The sequence below is a fragment of the Sceloporus undulatus genome, chromosome 5 (assembly GCF_019175285.1).
Source record: "Sceloporus undulatus isolate JIND9_A2432 ecotype Alabama chromosome 5, SceUnd_v1.1, whole genome shotgun sequence".
NCBI classification, from domain to species: Eukaryota; Metazoa; Chordata; class Lepidosauria; order Squamata; family Phrynosomatidae; genus Sceloporus; species Sceloporus undulatus.
Window position 1 is genome coordinate 182141336 of NC_056526.1, and position 24696 is coordinate 182166031.

Genomic DNA, 24696 nt, shown 5'->3' on the forward strand with positions numbered 1-24696 from the left:
AGATCCTGAAATATAAACCATAGTTCAAGCCAGAAAAATATCGTTAAGAATCAACTTAACAGGCTAAGTGTAAATTAAAGTACCATTAGTTTCCATGGGATTTCAGGACTACTGAAGGTGAGGGGATGAAAGTAGCTATGCCTATTTTTTTTTGCAGCCTGAAAGCACCAACTTTTTTTAGAAATAGAGAGGATATTAGTTTGGGATCCAACAGCTGTGATCACTTCTCTGGTGATGCTGGAATGTCAATTCATTAAGGCTACTTCAATCATGACACATTTCCTTCTCAGTCCTTCCATGTGCAAAACAATCACAAGGGACAAACAAATCCTGTCTTTTCTTTATTGTTCATATCTTGGGAAGATACAGCTCATTACCTTCTGGACAGGAAATCTTGTCATGGTTGAAGCAGTGTCAGGACAGAGAGCTATCTGGTAGCAATTTTAAGATCACCAACACTTTTTAGCAACTTCTGTACTGGGTTCGAAGAGGCTTTGGCATAAGAACAAGGGAACAGGCATTCTGAGGTACATGCGGAGCTAACTGTTTTTGCTGAATGTGCTTTACAGAAATATTTAATATAAAACAGATGTCTTGTTTGCTTGGAAGTTGTGCCTGTCAAGACAGTGACTGTTTCCTTCCAGCTAAAAACACACAACTAGACAGAGTTTATCTCAAAGTTTTAAAAGGCTGACTCTTCAGAAAGATCCCATAAAAGCAACCATTTTTTCAAAAAATAATTTTAGACATCGTTTAACAGGGCTTGATTCTTCACTGGTTTCAAATGTATCCTGTATTAACATGTTGCAAACTACCAAAAGGTTTCTCTTCTGATATTTTGCTTTCATACAGTGGTGGCCGAGGAAAAGAAACTGCCCTCTGGTTAGTTTTCAAAGGAATTCATTGACTCAGGGCCTGTACAGACAGGCTAAAATAAAGCTGCTTCGGGTCACTTTGGAGGTATGTTGTTTAAATGATGCATGCGTCCTAAGAGGCCAGCATCTGTGCCAAAGCTGCGCTCCAGTCCTTAGGACTGGAGCATGGCTTTAGCGTGGCTTCTGGACTCTTAAAACACATGCAGCATTTAAACAGCATACCTCCAAAGTGACCTGAAGCAGCTTTATTTTAGCCTGTCTGTATGGACCCTTAGGTACCTTTCCTCCCATCTCATCATAAGTTCATATTCAAGTCATTATCAATACCTAGATACATCCAGAGACCAATCTGTGTACCTTGTATATTAATATATCAAAGTGCTTCTACTCAGGTCCACATGAATAAACAATGGCTGTGCAAGTCCCAGAATCCAGAGATGTCAAGTATCCATGAACGCAGAGAGATGTTTGGAATTTGCAAAGATAACATGGTCTGCTGCCTTATCCAATGCTATCAAATGAACTTTCCCACCTACTGCAACCCTCCATGATACCAAAAACCTGCTCCAGGGGTTTTTCTAGCTCTCTGAAGCAGTTTTTAGGGTTTATGGAGACTAGGGAAAAGGAAGAGTGCTGACTAGCAGAAGGATTCTCTAAAATACACAGCTGGACCCAGGCTGTTACATAAAATTAGTTCACACCTTATCACAAATTACTTGGTGTTTTGTTGCTGCTGCTAAGTTGAACACACATGCGCAGACACACTATACTCCTCTCCATGCAGCATTCTCCAGATCCCTAGTCACAGACTACTGTATAATTTGGATACAGTTGATTACCATGCTGATCTCTCATTTGACAAGATCAAGTTGGCCCAGGCTCAAAGAGTATGTGGAAGATATTCTACCAAAGCTCCCCAAAACTCAGCTTGCTATCTGGCATGGCCATAGTTGATCCAGAATGGGCCACAAACAGCCAAGGTCATTAAAAATACCTTCTTCCAAGCTGAAAATTCAGAGATGTTTTATGTATTCACCTAACTTCTGTACTTTTTTAAACAGTGTCTCAAGAGCACCAAATGGCTCAGAGGTAAGTTTATAACAGGACATGGTGATCCCAGTTGTAAGGCATTGGTGATTTCTATGCAGTTTACTGGTAGCACGCTCAACTCAGCATTACTTTTTTAAAAAGCTTCTGGTTTTATACCTCTTTACTGGAACTGCCTGAATTCAAGTTAAAAGTATGTTTTTAGAGCTCAAGATATTTTACATGAACTCTTAGAAGTACTGTATAACATTATGAGAAAATGCTTTCAAAAATATTAAGTGAAAGCAATTTTGGAGGGGGGGTTATAAAACACCTTTAGAGTATACACAGTTTATCTGTAGTACAAAAGCCCAGTTAAATGAACTAGACAGTGGGTAAAAATCACAGATCTTCACAGGTCTGAACTTGCTACAAGTTTTCTGGCTTCTCTTTGCTCCATCTTCTCAGACACAATATGTAAATAAACAAGGCTCTCTTCTGAAATGGACTGTGTAAATCCAGCTGTCTCAGTAATTTCTTCTTAACATTCCCAAACTGTTCTTATACTGCACTCTACCAAGTTCTTGAAATCTTAAGCGTTACAGCTATCCCTGTTTTAGGTTAATGGCACTTACTGGAAAAAAGCAGAGTTCTAGCATATATACAGTACATATAAAGGTCTGGGTTTCTTCATACGTGTTTCAGGATCAATCACAAGCCAGCAAACTCTGATGCTCCAAGATGTTTAAGAGGGAATAAGCAAAGTGAAGCAGCTCCAAATTAACCTGGCTTTGTATTTAGGCATTTTTTCAAGTTGTATTGATCGGTCCTGTCCCATCAGACCACATACAGTACGCAAGTCAGATCTTTCAATCTATCTGTAATAGTGTAACTGAACCACAGGAAGGACATAATGGTTGTGGATGAACAGGCAGTAGCCATAATAACTAGCTTCTAATTTCTTTTTTTTTAATCTGTTCTTAATGAACACTTTCGCGCTTCACCATAGCAATATTGTACACTTAACATGCCATTTTAAAATCTGAGACTGTAGTCACTACTTAAAATGAGTTACACTGTACTTTAAAAAAATAATTTCCTCTCAGTTTAACCAAATGGAAATTGTGGTGGTGTATATAATCCAAATTAAGCAATTCGAGATACCGCTGGAAGCAGCTACTGTTTAGAGGGAAATGGAGCAGCTCCAAATGGATCTAATTCTACTACTTGTTGCTGGCTTTGTTGTGATGCCATACTAGGCACAAGTTCTGTAAAAGGAACTGCCCCAAAATCATCTGTTAGTTTTAGCCCATCACTAGACTGAATACTGCCAAGCAGTGAACCCTGTCTAGGTCTGACTGGAAGTACTGTGTTGTGGTCCCCACGGTTATCGACCAATCCTTGATGCTGAGGGTGACGCATCAATTCTGTGGGGTGGAAAGGCTTGGCTCCAAAAGGATCCAGAAGGGCATCATCTGTTTGCAGAGAACTGACTCTGTCTTTGTTATCTGGCAGGGCAATACTTATGTTTTCCTTGGAATCAGAGATAGTCAAGAACTCATTGCTGCTCTGGGAATCCCGACGACCAGCCCTTTTGTGCCTTCGAACTCTTTCAGGTGTACGATAACTAGGCTTCAAAGTCTTCTTGGTGCTAGTTGGAGTACCATGATGGCGCTTTCCGTTGGTCTTAGATCCTTCCTGTTTCATGCGTCTCTGGCGAGAAGAGAGTTTTTGCAGATTCCGTTGCTGCTGTTTTACTTTTTGCTGCTGCTGACTCCCTGCTATCTCCTCAAATGGGATAAGCCCAAAGAGATCCTCTTTGCTCTCACTATTCTTTGGAACAGAGAGAGGGTGAAACGGAATACATCCAAAAACATCCACAGTTTTGGGTGATATAGGAGAAGGTTGATTTTCTGAACCTGAAATCAAATCATCTTGCTGAGATATTTTTCTGCTGAATGGGGCTTTGGTGAAGACATCAAATTCATCCTGATCTTGCTCTGAGCCTGGAAAAGCAGCCTGGGGAGAGAAATCTTTGCCATCCTTTTGTTTAGGCTCTGGAGTCTGAAGAGGAAAGAATGGAACTGCTCCAAAGACATCAAACTCTTGATTGGAGCTCACCTTGGTCATTGTACCTGGCAACTCAGACAACAAACACTGTAAAACAGGCTCCTTGGTCTCAACGCTTCCACCTCCTTCTCTGTATCTACTACTAGGCACTTCCTCTATAGGCCTAACATGCCCAGAATCAGAATCAGAACTTTGCTTATCATCATCTTCTGCATCTTCCTCAGAATCCATGAGAAGAGGGTGCTGGCCAAAGTTTTCCGGTTCAGTGTCATTGTCATCAATGAAATCTCCATGCTCACCTTGCAAAACCTCTTCATCCTCTTGTTCCTCCTCTTCCTCACTACTCTTTGGAGAGGGAGGGTCTGATTCAAAGTCACTTTCAGATTCGTCACTTCCTTTTTTTGTATGCCTTTCTGTCAACTTCTTCCCAGGTTCATGGTGTTCAGCAACCTGGCTTGACCTCTCATTTTTGGTTGGACTCCCTATTTTGTTTTCTAGATTGCTGGCTGCATTATTAATGTCATTTCTTGGAGAACCTACAAGGATAAAGAATATACAATAACTTCAGTTACATCTTACCATTTCATTAAACAGAGATAAAAATTTCTCTTTGTTAAGCAGTGGGGTAGAATGTATCCTCTTGACTGACTATACAGACACTCAACAGTAAACTGAAGACAGATCAGAATCCTCACTGTACAGTGATTTCTGCAACACCTGTACTGTGGGATCTACCTATGAAGAAGCCTACAATTTCAAAAATCCTAGAATATTTGGCTAGTAAAAACCCATTGTGCATAGATTAAATACTTGACCAACTAAATCAGACTAAAAGTAAATTGTCTACAAGAACAAGCAGCCAAATGCCTCTAGAAAGGCTGCACATCAGGGCATGGAAACAACCATCCTACATTTTCCCTAAATGTAGGAAAAGTGATTAAGCATGTATGTTCCATTCTTAAATATTCATTCTAAGTATCTTCCTCACAATCCTCTAGAAATGGGTGACTGGGATCTTGTTAATTAGTCCCAACTAATCAAACTCTGACTTGGAAAGGTACTTTTAAAAAGTTGTTTGTTCTGGAATTCTTATAAAGCCCAACTAAGTAATTTGTTGCTGATAATGTTACCAAAATACTTCAGTGCTGTGTTATGGTACTTGTCACTTTTTCATTGTTTTAAAGTAATGCATACCTCAAAACATAAGCAAATGACACAAAACTTGAAAAATCCCACCCAAAATGTATTTAAAATGCTCTTAATGTCTACAGGCCAACAATCTTCAAATATCTGAAAGGCAGTAATGGAGAAGGTAGAGATGCTTTGTTTTCTTTGGTTCTAGCAAGCAGGACTAGAACAGGATGTCAGGAAAATATTAGGGAAAACATCAGTGATTGTTCTTGGACAGGGCCTTGGGAGATGGTGTTGTCTCTCAACCATGCTATTATTGCATCCTGCAATATCTCTCCAAAAACCTTTCCAATTCTGATTTTCTTTGGGGGAAGTATGCACCATATTTAGCTACTATACTTGTATGTGAAAGTATTATTTGTCCCAATGTGCACTTCCACATTACTAAGCTGAACCCCATCTAGGTACGAGTCAACATTCACAAACTTATCTCTCACTTCACCCAAACCTTCATCACAGCAAACAAGGGACACCAATGTTTATATCACTGCCTTTTGTAATACTTGAAGTATGTCGCCTGATTTTAACCTGGCAACAATTAATCTGAAAACCTTTTCTATGAGCAACTCTGATCATATCTATGACTATGTCAATGCGTTTGAGAATTTATCAGCATCCTGAACAACTTCAAGTCATTGATTACTCCATCATTTCTGTAACTTTAGTCCTACTCTGAGTTTTTAACCAGTATGGGTACATAAATGGACCTGTCAAAGCCATCTTAAAAGTCCAACTCCACAATCTAGCCCAGGGAAATCCAATATAGTCATGTTTAACTCCTTGGCTGGTGGTTTTGTGGCAATTATTGGAAAAATCTTGTTTGAAACTGGCTGCTCATTCTACCCCAGTTTCTAGGTTTGTTTGTTTTTTCCTTCAGCCTCCCAGATAGCTTTTTCTTCTCATGGTTTTTATGTTGTATGCCAGGGGGAGGGGGGGACCGCCTTATTACTGAACTTGTGAGCCACTTGTAAAAACACAAAAATATTATTGATTATTGCTGCGTGACACTATTTTGCCCCACAAATACAATCATGCTTCAAAACATCTGTACCCACATTTTAGGATAAACAGCTGGAATAATAAATAGAAGCATGAGGTTTTGTAGTTTCAGTCTGCTTTAGGTTCACTTCTGGTGTCAGGTTCTTCTTAGTTTAGTGTATTTGATTTTATAGTCAAATTAAAATGTGGATTTGCTCTCTTGATGTGATGTAGATTTCCCAAAGGAATAACCATAATGCGTAACTTAGGAAGCTATGTCATTTAAATCCTACCATTTCCAACATTTGCTGGGATGCTGTAACTATTTACATGGATGTGATTATTTTGTAAGATTAAAAGCTTAATCTGGCAACATGAGTAACAACATTTTTGTTCAAACACCGATTTATAAGTCGGTGAGAGTATTCTTTCATCCCCATATGTTGAAATCACAAACTTACACTTCTATTTTAATACATTTAAGAGTCTGCTGATGGTATAAAATAAAACAGTTCTTCCTCACTATAGGTAATCTATCTGGCTGTCTTGGTTAAGATGATTTCAGCTGACAGGTCATGTAGCAACCTGCAGGTGTTTCTACCTTCCATACACCTTAAAAGTCATTTATTTGCTTTTGAGGTTCTTTATAAAACTACACAAGGACAACAGCTATTTTAACTTAACTTCATATGAGCATCATATTAACCTTTCCCCAGGTGTAGCAGTTGAATACTATTCTAAAAGAATGCTGTTTTAAAAATGTATTCCTCCACAGAAACCATTAAACCCAACTCAGCTTCTCCATCAAATAAATCCATATTTCATTTTAAATGGTTACATTGAACAAATGCCCAAGAGTAAGAAATCTCAAGTTCACTTGTAAATTAATGCCATAATAATGTTGCAAAAAGGCGCTTTAAAATCAACATGCAAAAAAAAATTGATTGAAGTAATTCCTAAACCACTGAACATTTCAAATCTGAATTTATGAAGAGCTGAAGAACTTTGTGGTATAACATCTGCTTGCAATGTACTGTGCAGATTACATGACTTCTAATCATGTTTGCCTCTTGTACAAGGCTATTGTTCTGCCCTGAAATCCAATGCAGGTAGAACATCTTTAATCATAAGATCTCAATCTTCAAGAAAAAATTCTGTTCTGCTGTTCTTTTGTAGACATCCGATTATAAGAGGATGAATGGCTTGCAACAACTGAAGTAATTACATGCCTTCTGCTAGTTCATCATTTCAGGGGCTAGGAGAAAGCAGAAGCATAACCATTTTAAAGCTCCTTCTGAATTGGTAACATACTGGCATCATCATTTCACAGCAATTTGCCACATGTCAGCTCCATGGATTGCTGAGACACATCAACTAAATCTGCACTAGTCTTTGGCAACAGGCAGAGTAGCAGATGTCACACTGTGATTGGTTTGAGGGCTGTTTACTGCCCTTATTTTGAGACAGACAAAAACCTGAAAATGCTCAATTTTTTATTTCACACACCTTTACCTTAAACTTGTGACATCCATATAATGGCAGTCTCTTGAATTCTGAACTCACAATGATAATGAACACACCCATCATCAAGTAGGAACAGTAAAAGAAAGTCACTTCTCTTTTCAGCAGTAACGGGAAGCAATATGAAACAGAGATGGCACATACATGAGATGGAAAAACTCTAAGGCGAAGAGCCAGCGTTGTCTGAGGACTGCTCTGATGGTCATGTGGTCAGCATGACTCCACCAAACGCTGTTACCTTCCCACTTAGAAGTGGTACCTATTTATCTTCATGCATTTGCATGCTTTCGAACCGCTAGGTTGACAGAAGCTGGGACTAGTGACAGGAGCTCACCCCATCATGCAGCATCCAGGCCTCGAACTGCCAACCTGCCAGTCTTGCAATCATCAGGGTCAGCGTCTTAACCACTTTGCTGATATTTCAGGACAAGTTCCTTAGTTTTAATTTGTAAACTTGTTTTGAGAAATATGAACATCAGTAACAACTAACAAGCCATACATTTTAAATGTAAGTTTACAGAATGACAATTTGTGACATGTAACAAAACTTGGAATAGATGTATTTATAGCATTTTGTACAGTTAGCCCGCCCCTTACGCGGGCTTGCCTTCCATGGGCTTGAGCTTACACAGAAGGCAAGCCCCAGTAGAAACAATGGGGAGCGCACCCCATTTTCCTTAATGGGATTTGAGCATATACTCAATTCCCCTTATGCGGTGTGTGTGTATGTCCGGAATGGTTCCCCCTCATAAGGGGCAGACTAATTGTAATTTACAGCATAGCTCAGACTTCCATGTGATAAAAAGTAATTCTACCATATTCATAAATGCCTCCTGACATTTGTGAAACTTGTCCCGCTTCTTCTGTTCATCCAGTTAGGATACTTATCCAAACTCATCACTGCACACTTTCTGCTCTCATTTAACCTGACAACATCTTGATCAGTATTTGCAACTCTATATCCCTATTTCACCCCATGTGTATCCATATCAAGTAAAAATAAAACCCTCTACCTATTGTCCTTCTAACTCCATCCTTGCATAAAACAGTACTCCAGATCTACAAACCAGAATCCCAGACCATACCGAAACATTTGGAAAACCCAGATTCCCATACCAATAGTTCTAATTCTTGAATATCTAGAGCTCCTTCCTCTGAATTCTTGTCAAATTGCTGACTACTCTTCCATAAGCAAGGGACCACCTTACCCATTACTTTTAGCACTGAAGTAAATCCTAGATCAAAAATTATAATCTAAGTGGCTGTACACACTGCCCTGAAAGGGCGGTCGGCAGCCACCTGTTTTTGCTCCACATGGAGGCTGCACCAACCAAACAGTGGGTTCTTTCTGGGATGCGCCCAGTGCGCCATTGGAACCATGACACGCACCGATAACGTACATGCAGCACAGCTCCATTTGGAGGCTGCTCCCCATGTACATCATGGCGGCCCCTGTGTGGACAGGGGCGAGCTATGATGACACCAGGGGTGCACGGTAGGGCTCAGTAGTGTATTCCCTAGCCCAGGCAGTATAGACATTTATTTGCAAACAAATGTTACTGACATGAATCAAAAAGTGGTCAGAGACTATTAATGCTGTGCTCCATAAGAGCAGCACGTAGACCACTTGGCAGCCAGGTGTGATGAATTTGTACAATACTTTTTGGGGGGGAAATCACTTGGATCCACTGTGACTTGGATGCCACAGCTAATACATGTCCAGTAGACCATAGAAGAACAGGTTGCTCACCTGTAACTGTGTTTCTTCGAGTGGTCATCTGCGAATTCACACAAATGGGTTTATTCTGCGCCTGCGCAGCAATCCTCGGAAACTTCTAGAATCTCTAGGCAGAAAGCAATGTATCTTTCTGCAACTTTTTGGTGGTAGCTCCGCCCACCCATATATAAGGCCCCTGGTGGCCCGCTCCTCTTCAGTTCCGAATGAGCCGCTAATCAGCGCGGCAACAAGCGTTGTCAAATGAGCAGACACTGAGGGGATGGATGGGCGGGTTTGTGTGAATTCGCAGATGACCACTCGAAGAAACACAGTTACAGGTGAGCAACCTGTTCTTCTTCTTCGTGGTCTCTGCGAATCACACAAATGGGTTTAGACTAGCGAGCTATAGTCAGAGGAGGAGGGAGTATCAATAACCAATAAATCACATAATCAATAAAGTATGTCAACCAAATACCTGAGTGATTTATTCACAGTACACAGGTTAGTGCATGGCAGAAAGTAACACTGCCCTCCCAAAGGCTGCATCGTGCCTGGCCCTTGCATCCAGCCTGTAATGCCTAATGAATGTCAATGGCTGGGACCAGACAGCTGCCTTGCACACATCCTCAAGGGGAATTCCCATCAAAAAGGCTGAGGATGTGGCTACCGCCCTAGTTGCATGGGCTCTAACCCGACCTGGTAGAGGCTTTCCAGCCAGTTCGTAGCAGAGGTGGATGGTGTTGGCCACCCACTTGAAGAACCTCTGCGGTGACACTGGTAGCCCCTTTTTTGCTTCGCAGTAGCACACAAAAAGTCTCTCCGAACGCCTGGAAGCAGATGTCCTGTCCAGATAAAACGCCAGCCCCCTGCGGACATCCAGGGCGTGGAGCTGACGCTCAGAGTCTGTGGTTGGATTAGGAGCCAGAGTCGGCAAAACAATGTCCTGGTTGATGTGGAAGGCAGACACCACCTTTGGCAAGAAAGTGATGTCTGTACGGAGCACCACCTTGTCCTTATGGAAACGGAGGAAGGGCTGGTCCATCCTCAGGGCACACAACTCACCAGCCTGGCGGGCTGACGTAATAGCTACCAGGAAGGCCGTCTTCCAAGTCAGGAGTCTCAAGTCCGTGGTAGCTAAGGGCTCAAAGGGCTTGGATACCAAATGTGCCAGGACGGTGTCCAGACTCCACTGTGGCGTAGGGTCTAGAATCGGTGGATGCAAATTGTTGAATCCCTTAAGGAACCTCTTTATGAGAGGATCCCCAAACAGAGAAGGCTTGTCGTGAAACAAGTAGTGAGATGAAATGGCAGACAGGTAGCACTTGATAGAACTCAAGGAGAGCCCTGCGTCTGCTAAAGTCATGAGGAAGTCCAGGACTACAGGAATGGAGACACGGGATGGTGGAATGTCCTTTGCTTGTAGAAAGGTTAGAAACCTATCCCATTTGTAGGCATAAGACCTCTGTGTGGACGGTCTCTGTGCTGCCTTGATGATATCCTGTACACTGGATGGAAGTGTCCTCAGGATCGAATCCTCCATGCTACCAATGGGAGAGATTCCATCTCGGGATGGTGGACTTGCCCGCCGTGGAGCGAGAGTAGGTCAGGCCGGTGCTCCAAGCGGAGATGGTGTTGCGCTCATTGTAGGAGCGGAGCAAACCAAGGCTGCCTGGGCCACCACGGAGTTATCAGGATTGCATCCGTGTGGTCGGTCAACATCTTCAAGAGGACCCGTGTGATCAGAGGGAACGGAGGAAAGGCGTACAGGAGGCCTTGAGTCCATTTGAGCTGGAAGGCGTCCCCTTCTGATCTTGGGTCTCTGTACCGTGAGCAAAATCTTGCGGTGTGGGTATTCAGCCTGGAGGCAAACAGGTCAAGGAGGGGGGTTCCCCAGCGATTGAAGAGTTGGGACACCACCTCTGAGTGCAGTCTCCACTCGTGCAAGTGGAGGATCTCTCTTAACGTGGCGGAATGAAGGAAATGAAGAGGAGCGGGCCACCAGGGGCCTTATATATGGGTGGGCGGAGCTACCGCCAAAAAGTTGCAGAAAGATACAATGCTTTCTGCCTAGAGATTCTAGAAGTTTCCGAGGATTGCTGCGCAGGCGCAGAATAAACCCATTTGTGTGATTCGCAGAGACCACGAAGAAGAATCATAAAGTTGGAAGAGACCACAAGGGCCATCCAGTCCAAGCCCCTGCCATGCAGGAACTCCCAATCAAAGCATCCCCGACAGATGGCCATCCAGGCTCTGCTTAAGGACCTCTAAGGAAGGAGACCCCACTACTCTCTGAGGGAGTTTGTTCTACTGTCGAACAGCCCTTACTGTCACTTCTGAACTCTTCCAAACCTGCAACTTGTTCTCTTGACCCAATTCCTACTTGTCTTGTAATTTCCATAGCTCCCTCTTTTCTACCCTCGCTTCTCCATATCTTCAATCTCTCTCTCTCTACAGGCTCCTTCCCTTCAGACTTTAAACATGCTCTCATTTCCCCAATTCTGAAAAAAATTTCTCTTGACCCCTCTTTGTCTAGCTATCATCCGATTTCTCTTCTTCCCTTTCTTTCTAAGGTTTTGGAATGGGTTGTTTATTCTCGCTGTCTTGAGTTTCTTGAAGCCAACTCCATTCTCAATCCCTTTCAGTCTGGTTTCCGTCCAGGGCATTCCACAGAGACAGCTCTCACTAAGATCTCAAATGACCTTTTACGGGCCAAGGCTAATGGGCTTTACTCTGTTCTCATCCTTCTTGATTTGTCTGCAGACTTTGACACCGTTGATCACTGCCTTCTAGTTGATATACTTTCTGACCTTGGGTTCTCAGACTCTGTTCTCGACTGGTTTAGATCTTATTTGTCAGACAGATCTTTTGCAGTGGTCACAGGTGGTGAGGCTTTGTCCTCTGTTCCCTTATCTGTTGGAGTTCCCCAGGGCTCTGTTCTGGGTCCCCTTCTGTTTTCTCTCTACACACTGTCCTTAGATAAACTCATTAGCTCTTTTGGCTTTTCCTACCATCTGTACGCCGATGACACCCAGCTGTATCTTTCCACCCCTGACCTGTCTCCAAGGCTTGAACAGCAAGTTTCACCTTGTCTCACAGCTGTCTCACAGTGGATGTGCCATCGGCATTTGAAGCTCAACATTTCCAAGACAGAGCTTCTTGTCTTTCTTCCTAAGTCCACCCTTCAACGCTCCTTTTCTGTCTCTGTGGACAACATTTCTATTCAACCAGTCGAGCAAGCCCACAGTCTTGGTTTTATCTTTGATTTTTCTCTGTCGTGTATCCCTCAGATCCAGACCACAGCCAAGGCTTGTAGATTCTTTTTATACAATATTGTCAAAATCCGACCATTTCTCTCCGCCTCCACTGCCAAGATTCTGGTCCATGACCTAGTGGTATCACAACTTGATTTCTGTAACATCCTCCTGGCTGGGCTTCCTCTTTCCCACCTCTGTCCTTTAATTTCTGTCCAGCACTCAGCTACACGCATTATCACATCCGCCCACCGCTCTGACCATATCTCTCCTTTGTTGGCATCCCTTCACTGGCTCCCCCTCCCTTTCCGCATTCAGTATAAGCTCCTGCTGTCGACATTTAAAGCCCTCCATGGGCTGGCCCCTCCTTACTTATCAGACCTTATTTCTCCTCACCTTCCAACTAGGGCCTTCCATTCTGGTAGTCAAGGTCTGCTGTCCCAGCCCAGGATTTCCTCTGCCCCATCTCGGATTCGCCCCTTTTCACTCGCTGCCCCTCACTCCTAGAACCTTCTTCCCCCGCGAGCAAGGGCCATCACTTCTTTAACCAGCTTCAAAACGGAGTTGAAGACCATCCTGTTCAGAGAAGCGTTCCCAGGCATTGCGTGATTGTCACTTGCTATTTGATGTTATTTTTGTTGCTTGTTTTACTAAACCATTTCCTGTATTGTTATGTATATGTGTTATCCTATTATTTCTTAGATTGTACGCCATAGGCAGGTTTACCCTTTTATATTTATTGTTTTTATGTACAGCGCTGTGCAAATCTACAGCGCTATATAAATAATAATAATAATAATAATAAATATTCCTTTGTTTGGCAAGATTCTAGAATATGTGGTGGCCTCTCAGTTCCTGGGGTTCCTGGTTCCTACACCCTTTTCAATCTGGCTTCAAGCCTGGCTCTGGAATGGAGAGATTTGTTACCTTGGTAGATGACCTGTGCTTGGGAACTAGACCAGAAGTGTGTCCTTGTTAGTTCTATTGGACTTCTCAGCAGCTTTTGACACCACCAACCATGGCATTCTTCTGGGCCATCTCTCTGACATAGAACTTGAGGGCACTGTTTTACAGATGTTCTGGTCATTCTTAGAGGGATGGAATCAGAAGGGGATGCTGAGAGGTGCTTGTCCAATATCCTGGCCATTGGCCTGTGGGGTCTTTCAGGGCTGAGTTCTGTCCCTCGTCTTGTTTAGTATCTACATGAAACCACTGGGAGAGACCATCCAATTCTGGGGTTCATTTGTCCCCAGTTGATAATACTCAATTCTATCTCTTTTTCCCATCTAACCCCAAGGAAGCTGTTGCAGAACTAAACCAGTGTCAATCAATAATAGATTGGACTAGGGCAGTGCTTCTCAATTATTTTCTGTCATGCCCCCCTAGGAAGAAGAAACATTTCGCGCCCCCCGTGTGACTGTAAATAGTATCATTTGTCTATAAAATTGTTATAAGTACACCTCTGCATAACAGAACCTCGCGCCCCCCCTGGGGGGCCCGCCCCACTATTTGAGAAAGGCTGGACTAGGGTGAACAAACTGAAACTTAATCCACGTAAGACAGAGGAACTCCCAGTCATGGAGCAAATTAGGAAATAAGGATTCAGACTGTGCTGATTAAGGTTTAATTCACCATAAAATCACAGGTTTGCAGTTTGGGCACACTCCTGTGACTCTGATGCCCAGATTTCAATGATGGCTAGAAGTATGTTTGTACAATTAAACACTAGTGTACTAGCTGTACCTGCTGTTGGATATGTCAGATTTGGCTATGATACAAGCCTTGATTATATTTCATTTTGATTGCTGTAGCGCACTCTACATGGGAATGCTCTTGGAAACTGTTAAAAAACTTCAGCAAGTCCAAAATGCTGTGGCCATGCTGCTCAGTGGGACTGGTTATAGAGAAAATATAACAGCTTCGCAGGCTACTTGTCCATTTCCAATAACAATTCAAAGAATCAGTTATGAGCTTTAAAGCCTTATATGAGACTGTGGAGCGAAACAGACCACACAAAAAGGGCAGATTGGGGCCACCCCGGAGCTGCTCACCCCAGAGCCACGACAAAGAGACATGTGCAGTCCAAATCTGCCTTATCACCACTTTCCCAGACAGCACTCTGAAAAGAAGCGGGTTTTTACTGCAGCATTTCCAGATTGGGGCAGCTTTCACACAGCTTCAGGGCATGCGTCATGCAATTGCCACAACCCTAAGTCACCCAGAAGCAGGCTTATTATGCCCGCCTGTTTTGCCCCGTATCCCTCAGTATAACCCAACCTATATTTTAAAATCTTCGGCAAATGTTTTTTGGGGGTTTTTTTGGTCCTATCACCATCACAGGCATCTTTCGTGAAATCAAAACACAACGTTTTCTCAGTGTCTGCTCCCAGGCTGTGGAACTTCCTTCTACAGGAAATTTGAGTGGTCCCATCTCTGTTCTCTTTTTGCTGGCAGCCCTTTTGTGGTTAAATTGTGTGGCTGAAGGTAGTGTGCTGTACTTTTATCTTTTATTCATTTTAAATGTTTTTGTTTTAACTATGTGCTTTTTAAATAGAATCTTTAAAAAAACTTTCATGAAATAAAGATTTTAGCTGTACTTTGGTTTAAATTTTTGTAAGCTGCTTTGAGTCCCTTGTCAGGGGAAAGGCAGGGAATAAATTAAATACATAACATATGGCATACCTTTACTGTGTTTTATAAAGTGAACTCAGCATTTCATGTTAACATAATATTTGGGATAGTGTATGAAATTAATGGACCTAGCATTTCATCCAATTCAAATGTTACAGGTAATGGCTAGAATTCTATCAGTTAGTCCCCGTTTAAGTAGGCCCACTGAAAAAATTGTTGAATGGTGAGTCAACACACAGGTAAATCCAAGAGAGCTAATAGGACTACTCTGATCAGAACAGGATTTAGGCCAATGTTTGAATTTGGGGTGACACCAGAAGATTTTTGTCTTCATTACTCTGTCAGAAAATGAATGGTACAAAACCAAACAAGAACAGTTTTACTTTTACATCATTCTTTTTTAATCATCCGGTATAAATGCTGGGAAGTCACCCATTAAGAGGATAAAGAAAGACCGAAGGATAATGTGAAAGTTACTGAAGGATGTCAGCCAGAGTCCCCCTGCTCCAAATTAAGTTCTGTCAGGCTTCTTTTCCCATCAGCTTTGCAACAAACTTTCAACAAACACTCCACAAGACTCCAGTAGCAAAATAAATGGAAAGCAAACCCCCTCTGAAAAAACTTGCCAAGAAAACCCCTTGATAAGTTCACCACCTTAGGGTTGCCAAAAGTCAGAAATGACTTGTAGACACACAACAATAACAACCGACATTCTATCAATTCTGCTGAGATACATGCTCTATTTGGCTCTTCTTCCACAACATTTCCATTCCAGCTGTTTGCTGTAATAGCAATGTAACTCTTTATAACAGGTGCCTGAGTTTGCCGGGTTTTGTTGCCTTTCTCAGTGCCTTTTTCATTTTGTACTATAGGTTGAGCCTCCTTTATCCAGAATTCCAAAATCCGAAATATTCCAAAAAAACCAAATCTTCTTTCATGGGTAGCACCTTTGCTTTTTGATGGTTCAGTGTAAACAAACTTTATTTCATACACATTATTATTAAAATTATTGTATAAAATTACCTTCAGGCTAGTGTATAGAGTGTATATGAAACAAATAAATTTCATATTTAGACTTAGGGTCATATTTCCGAGATATCTCACTATATACTGTATTTTCTGGCGTATAAGACTACTTTTTAACCCAGGAAAATCTTCTCAAAAGTCAGGGGTCGTCTTATATGTCGGGTGTCATCTTATAGAGCAGGTGCTGAAACTTCCGAGCTGGACTGGAGAATCTGCAGTCGCCACATATGTAACTGAAGAGTGGAGCAAGCTGCAGGCATCCGGGATGCCCGGGATATAGAAAAAAGAGCTGTGTTTGCAATACCGCTCTGATAGTCTTGGAAACAGGGAGGGCTGGGCAGGCAGGGAGAGCTGACCAATCCAAGCAGGCTTTGTATACAATAAGTTTTCCTGCATGTCATAAGCATTTGAATTAAAATTACCATATTGAAATCAATATTATGTTTTTTTAAAAAATTATTTGGTGTGAGTTGGAAGAGAGGTAGTCTTATACAGTGAGTATATCCCAAACTCCATATTTTAACTGGAAAAGTCGGGGGTCATCTTATACGCCGGAAAATACGGTATGTATGTGCAAATACAGGTATCCTAAAATAAAAAAATTAAAAATCCAAAATACAGAATACTTCTGGTCCAAAGCATTTACCTGTATGATTTTTACATTATAATTGTACTGGTGTCTTGCTTTTATTAGTCATATGTAAGGGACATTGGGACCCTTTTCAAGTGAAAAGGGATAAAATGCATTAAATAATGAATCAAATATGTGAAAAAGGTTGCACAGTCTACATCATGGCACTGAAGTTCATTTCCTCAAATGTTCTTGGAGTTGGAATATGTGTATCACTCAAAAAGCCACAAGCAGATTATGTATGTTTTAAAAAGGAAGGAAAGGTTTCATATATCATGAAAAATGAGAACTCTATCACAAGAGCGATTTTACAAAATGTAAATTTTTGCACTGGGTTAATTCTGCCATGATTATTGTGCTGGGGAACCATGAAATGTATCTTGGGCATGATACATTTATATTGTATGGTATTATACTATGTATAGTTTCAACTGGAAAGTATATCATGTCATGATGCTTCACTTTGATGTTTTGTTTTATAAGAGCATAAAGAAGGGTTTACATCAGGTGTGCTGATATGTATTTAATTGATAGGTGTGTTAACTGATAAGTGTGCTCACTGATTTGTAATTGGTACAAACCTTGTCATCTAATGCTTTGTGAATAACTGTTGATATGCTTGTTGACATGTATATGCTATATATATATATATATATATATATATATAGAGAGAGAGAGAGAGAGAGAGAGAGAGAGAGAGAGAGTTGTACTGTAATTAGCTATAGATTCATGATGATATGATGCACTATTCCTATTACCCAGTATGGTGGATAGAAACTGGTTTGTATTGCCTTTGGAGGGGAAATGCAGGTTAGTTATATATGTTAAACAAGCAAATAAGACAGTAGCTGCTGAATAATGGTTATATAGCTGGCTAAACGTGTGATGATTTTACATAATTAAATTATGTTAATTAGACAATCTAATGTGGTTTTAGAGAAAGGGCTTGAGAAATAATTGGCCTTTGCTAAACGTTTGGTAAACAGAATATGTGGAGTTATTGTTTCCCTTGGCAGTTTGTTAAGATGCTGTTATCAACCTTCTGTGGTGCTTAGAACAACTAAGCAAGCATAGCCTGAAAAGGTGGGGGGGGGGAGCAACCGAAGATGAACCAACTGTTTTGACAATGGGAAAATGTTTGAGCCCATCAATTCTGTAAGGTGGAGCTAATGCTTTTGGTATGTTTATGTTTGATGTGTGCTTTGTCCTCAGTTCTGCCAATGAAACTTTACTAGCTGCATCTGACTCTAGAAATAAAGCTTATCAAACATCCATAAAAGCCTGATTTACTGAGTTGGAGGGAATAGTTCAACTAGTTCTGACAGTAAGCTGCAACTGATGCAACTTGGCCCTTGGAAATGGTCCAAAATATCCCTGGGAAAATGTATGCCCCACCTCCCAAGAGGGAAAATCTCAACAATAAGGAGCACCAGAATGAGCTAGTCAGTGTATTGGTCAATAAATGATTAACTACATGTAACTTGCTTTCAAATGCCAGTTGTCCTTAGACTACAGACATGAGCATACTACTCTATGGAGCCAGGCAGAAGAACTAAGTCTGTTGCAGCACCTCTGTCAATGGAAGTCCACCTGCAGATGACAATCAGCCATGCTCTACATGGATATGAATACCCATTCAAACACTGCCACTTTGTTTTGGCATTGAACTAACAATTTTTCTTCATTCTCATTCCCTTGTGTATCTTCAGGTTAGCCTTTCCTGAAACAGGCTCTGTCAGTTTTTTTAAAAAGTGTGAGTCATTTTTAAAGCCAACTTTTTCTCTAAGAAGCAGAATACACACACACACACACGACACCCTTCCTGCAACACTTACTTGTCCATTCCAGTTCTCATAAGATTAAGCTACACCTGAATGTTAAGAGCTCCCAAAACATCTTCAGAACTTAATAGGGGCTTACATAGATTACCAAAGATGTACAAAATATTAGGTAATAAAATCAAAATGATCAAAACTGCCCAAATGGTCAAAGCTAATAGCCTGTATTATTAAATGCATGCCACAGACTAGAGATGCACAGGATGATAAAATAAAACCAAATAATAGTGCAACTTAACAGTACAGCAGAGTAAAATCCACTACTGGAAATGAATAGCTCAAAACATGGAGACTTCAGTATGATCAAGACTATATGGTCATGTGAGGCTTTTCAGAGTTTGGAAGAGAAGAAAGAAAGGTGCAAGTAGCAATATAGTAGCCAGCTTAGAAAACCAGTTAAAAAGCTAATGCCAATACAAAAAATGAACAGTCTATGACAGAAATTTAAAGGACAAAATGGCATGGGAAATAATGTTCAGCTAGTTAACTGATAGTACTACCTAATATTACTCATGCAATGTGATCTTAGCAATGCACAGTGAAAAAAGTCATGCTAAGTAGAATAGTTGGTACAGCTAAAGACATTTTTGATAAAAAGTGAACACATTAATAAAAACGTGGTCATATGGATGGTTTCAAATACAATGGGCCACTGGTATCCGCTGAGATTTTGTTCAGGACCCCTCATGGATACCAAAATCTGTGGATGTTCAAGTCCCATTAAACACAATGGATAGTAAAATGGTGTCCCTTACATAAAATAACATAATCATGGTTTGCTTTTCAGCATTTGAATTTTTTTTATTATTTTCAAGCTGTGGATCCTTGAATCCATGGACCTAATCAAACAAGGAAAGGTAAGATTATAGCAAGTTTCAACCCTTAAAAATATTAACTTATCGGATTCCCTCCAAAACACACAAGGCAAGCAACTAGCACAATTATTCTCAGTTTGTGTAACCAGCACATTTTATTCTCAGTTTGTCCAACTATCACTTGGTCAGTATAGCGACTATAGCAGAAAGATCAAAATATATACACTATAAATACTAATGCAACAAGATTAACTTTCCATAAGCTTATCAGAGGAGGCAAATTTTTCAACATCAGTTATCAGATAGTAAATGTTAGTTAGCAGGCATTAAAAAAGATTTTAGGATGGGTTAGGTATGCAGTGGGAATTATCATCATATTGAAGAACTAATATGGTTCTTAGAAACATTTGACGTCAGGAAAGAATGTATGCTATTTAACCAGACCCCCTTTTCTATCAAGATAGATTTACACGGAAAGAACTGATGTTACATAATGTAACTTGCCTGAGTGAGAAATGAAAGGTACAGAACCAAAGGGATCTTCTGGAGGATGGTTCTGTGGAGCAGAATGTGTCTCCACATTCTTATCTGAGGATGTTCTCCTCTCCACGAGCCTATCTGCAAAAATAAAAATGAAACAAAACAAAAAAGTAACATAAAAATGGCAGCTTTTCAAGCCAATTAAAATTTTACTCTTCTAATACAGTAGCTGTTCTTTAAAAAGCTGAGTTATCCCAGAAGTATCTAAAATCCTCAGTAAAATAAATGGAAATTGCAGAAGCATATAAATAAATCTTTTTCAGCATCAGCTTCCCGATTTTAATTTAATAAGCCACAGCAATTGAATTAGGCCAGATAGCAAGGTCCCAAACCACTTCTAGAAACTGCTCAGGTTTCAATGAGCCAGGGGGTTGCATACATATGAAGTAGGCACAGAGAACAAGTCTGTATAAAGAGGATGTAAAACTCAAGGATACTCAAATAACCGTCTGCCTTTCAAGCTTGTATGATTAGTTCTAACTGAACAAAAGTGATCTGAGTCAGTCAGAACTCCCAATAACTACATAACAACTCTGAGTAAAAGTTTGCAGACATTCAACACATGCTCAGAGTTCTGTGAAATTTTCAGATGAATTAAACATTTTTTGGTGAACCAACTGGCTTTTCCCACTTGGCTAAAACTCTCCTCTTGATGTAGCATTGCAAGAACCTGCTGTCCAAATTCAAATACAAAGCAAACACAAGAATCTGTGCATGTCAAGGGAAGTGTTACAAATCCAGGACCATTAAAAAAAAACAACCTTTCCTTTCAGGAAACTAAGTTGCTCTTTAGTGTTTTAGCATTCATGCAATTAAGTATTCTTCTGTTCTGATTAAAAGTATACTATCTTCCAGCAGCAGACGGGTGTTGCCACAATAGCAATTTTCTGCTCCCTCCTTCCCGCTACAACTCCCAGCAGCCCCTCCTGGGATTCTTATGTTTCCACCTCCATCTAACTTCTACTACTTCTTCTTGCCAACTACAACCCATAGGAGCAATTCTTTGGATGGGCACTAGATAGGAAATTTCTTCCTGTTGAACATGTCTGGATCAAACACTGGATGGTAACTGGAGTGTTCTTTATGTCAAAGAGTTCCTTTTGTACATGGAAGAGACTGAAATTCAGCAACAGCTCCTGTAGAGGCGCAGGAAGAACAATTTTCACCAATTCCTCCCTCTCTTCAGTACACACACAGTTCCCATACTGTTGCAGAGTCCCCTAATCCTCCAGAGTAGCTTTTCGGTGGCAAAGAAAAGAAAAAACCCACAAAATCACTTCCCCTGCCCTTCCTCCACCAGGAGTATCCCATGAGAGGAACATTATTTGAGAGCAATCAAAATTTAACTTCACATCAAGTGTATGTTTTCTTTTTGTAGTTGCCAAAATTGATCAGTGAAAGCTAGTTTGCATAAGAATCTACAGAAAACATTTGGTACTTGAAATACAAATGCTGAATGTTCAGTGGGAATAGCATCTAGCCATACATGAAGACAGCAGAATATAAGTATTTTAATTAGCATATACACTGTAAGGGACATACAATTTAGGTTTTAAGTTCTAACCTTTAACACAGTGCATGAAAAATGTTCCTTATACATGTTTTTAAATGCGACAACAGCTCTGCTCTATTTTAGAAAAGCAAAGTTTCCTTAGCTTTATCTTTCCTCTTTTAAAAGACAGCAGGAAAAAACTTAACATGCTCAATCAGCTGGTATGCAATACAGTAGATTTGGTTATACATTCAAAGGAAAATGCTTTTGAAAAGTATAATGCCTGTAGCTGTCATTCTAAGAGTAAACAGCACAACTTACAAATATGGTAAATAATCAACATAATTACTATGCTACATTAATTTAATACAGTTAAATAATATAAAAGTAGTTTTGCTTTTGTTTACAACCAAGATTTTTGTAAAGGTTCACATTTTTTACATTCAAATACTATAAAATTCACAGGAGAAAATATTGGTGTTTGATCTTAGTAGGTCTGAGTCAAATATCACTACCAAACAGGATTAAGGAAGACAGACTAAATATTGAAAGTCCTCACAAGGTAGAAATGTTTATGTTGCTAGAATGATGGGTGACTTCTTCAGACCCAAGTTGTCCATAACACAAGGTGAAAGGAAGTGTATTTCTTCTAGTAGTATATCAGTCAACATATCCATCAAACTGCAATAAAGCATGCAGATATTCTTCTTTTTCTCAGATCATTAAACTGGGATTTTCCCAGCTGAGGAACATGGTTCATGACTCTGTTATCTGAACTTGCCCCACTTCAACACATGGTAGTTTGAGTGTTCTTCCAGACCCATTTTACATATAGATTTGCAGATTAATTCAACTACTAGCAACACAGCTCAAAAATGTTACACGATGGTTAAATGCATTTTTAGGAACAATTTCATGTCAGCACAAACTGTCTCATGATATCAAGCAGTTCTGTAGAAACAAATTTTTGACATCTGTATCTACCAGACATACAGTCCTTTTTCACTTTTGCTCCATATGACTCCCTGACACAATAGGTGTTATATGCATCACAAATGTTGGGATTTTTCAACATATTTTTCATCTGGCAACTCCATGGTACAGAACAAGCAGAGATGCAAGATACAGAAGTTTCTTATTCTCTTTAGAAAAAAAATTAGCATCAAATTAAAAAAACATTTGGGCTTTCACAAAGCATTTTGTGATAAAATGGTGAGTAAACTTAGGGCTGGGAACACTATATCAGAAATTTGCTGGCTAGAAGAACTTCTCAGAAAATACTTTATAATTGCATAGTAAACACATTAAAAAGAAGCTATAAACCAAGTGCTGCAAGTGCAAAGTCCTGCCTTATCATCCCACACTTACACTTTTTAATAAGGGATCAGAAGTTTTGAGTTCTCTCTTCTGTCTCTTTGTTCTTTTGTTGAACTCTAGCTTCCCCTTAAATCAATAAGCATTAACCATATAAAAGCATTTAGATATGAAAGTTTCTGACATGAGCCCTATATGAAATTCCTTATACTGTACTACACTTCCAAAGATATCTTTTGGAATCTTTTATTACTGAAAAAAATAGCATAAAAAGCTATTGCATGAATTTCTGATGTATCTTCTCAGAAAGTGAAGGCCATAATTTGTTTATCTAGTTCAGGGGTGGGAACCATGTTGCCCTCCAAATGCTGTTGGGCAGCAACTACGAAGAACCCCAACCAGCACAGCCAGTGGTGAGCACTGTAGAGAGTTCCAAGTTCAACATCATCTGGAAGGCCAAAAGGTTATCTAGCCAGAGCAACGACAGCTAAGCACTCTTGTAAGATTGAGATCTACCAACCACTCTTCTTTAAGATTCTTTAATTTAGTAACATTCAGTAAAGCGTATATAGAATATCATATATGGAACATTATCAGGTGATGACATACAGCATAGTAAAGTTTTTAGCAATAATGGCACTGTACAGACAGGCCCTATAGGGCACTGTCATTACATGCGAGGGGTGGCGCTTCCAGATGTGACTCGCCCCTCACACGTGACGAGTGCGTCAAAATGGCATCCTGGCATCACTGTGACGCCACTAGTGCGCCATTGGCGCACTGCGGCATCACAACCACGCCGCAGAAAGAACCCGCTTTTTGCAGGTTCTTTTTGCTGCGCGAGGGAGCCTCACGGTTTGTCCGCTGCGGCTCCCTCACACAGCAAACCAGGGCGGCAGGAGAGCACCCTTTTTGGGTGGTCTGTATCCCGTCAAGATTACACAATTCTTGAAACTCATGTAACATTTAAAGTATCAGCAACATATTCAGCTCATTTCAATTCAAATCTGAAAGATCCCCATTCATGCCAGTAAGATACCTACCACAACTAGTCATTTTATATTCAGAACGGTGACTCACAGAATGTTTATTCTGAGGAGTACAAGCTTCATTTCCCTAGAAAAATACCTTCCCAAAAATGCTGGTTCCAGTCCTTTATGTGTAAAACATGTAGCAAAACTCCAAGGAGGCGACAATATGAGCAGTTGTTTTTGCCATGTGGTTCACAATAAAGATTTCAGCTCATCATAACTTATGGATTAGTATATCTGAGCTGGCCCACTGAGTCTTCAAAACAGCATTACTTTCAAATTAAGGCACCAGAAATGTATCATGACTTTCTAATTATAAGTGTCCTTTATTAGTGTGAGCTTTGCTTTTTTCCAAATTGAGCACCTACATCCTGTTCCATATCTAGTCCTTTAATCCAGAATTCATTTTTATGAAAACTATGTATTTAAAAAATGTAAGACGAGCAAGTATTTTGAAGTAAACACACTGGTATTTTGACTTGAAGAGAGTTTATTCAACTATGTTGTGTCAGAACAATAAAGCAGCCTTTAACATTAAGCCACTGAAAGACATTACAGAACATTAACATAATGTAATAGGTTATTCCCCCTCTTTCGGGCATTTTCAAAAGGCATTCCAGACCCACAGACTCTCCTGTTCTGGTGTGCAAGAGAATAAAACTGTGAAGAGAAGCAATGAAAACAGCTGCGTGGTGTTTCCTATTATTAAACATCCTGTTATTTTTCTTTTTGCACTGGATGCTCAGAAA

At 40.4% G+C, this 24696-nt stretch overlaps 1 protein-coding gene across 1 annotated transcript in view; it reads right to left on the reverse strand.

Moving 5' to 3' along the window:
• Window positions 1-1073: 1073 nt before the first annotated feature.
• BMP2K (BMP2 inducible kinase) overlaps window positions 1074-24696 on the reverse strand; it is a 60852-nt gene continuing 37229 nt past the window's right edge. The window contains exons 15-16 of the mRNA XM_042468087.1: window positions 20075-20188; window positions 1074-4507 (exon numbers count right to left, since the gene is read on the reverse strand). Coding sequence (XP_042324021.1) covers window positions 3078-4507; window positions 20075-20188 — 1544 coding nt within the window. The 3' untranslated portion in view covers window positions 1074-3077. The remainder of the gene's footprint in view (window positions 4508-20074; window positions 20189-24696) is intronic.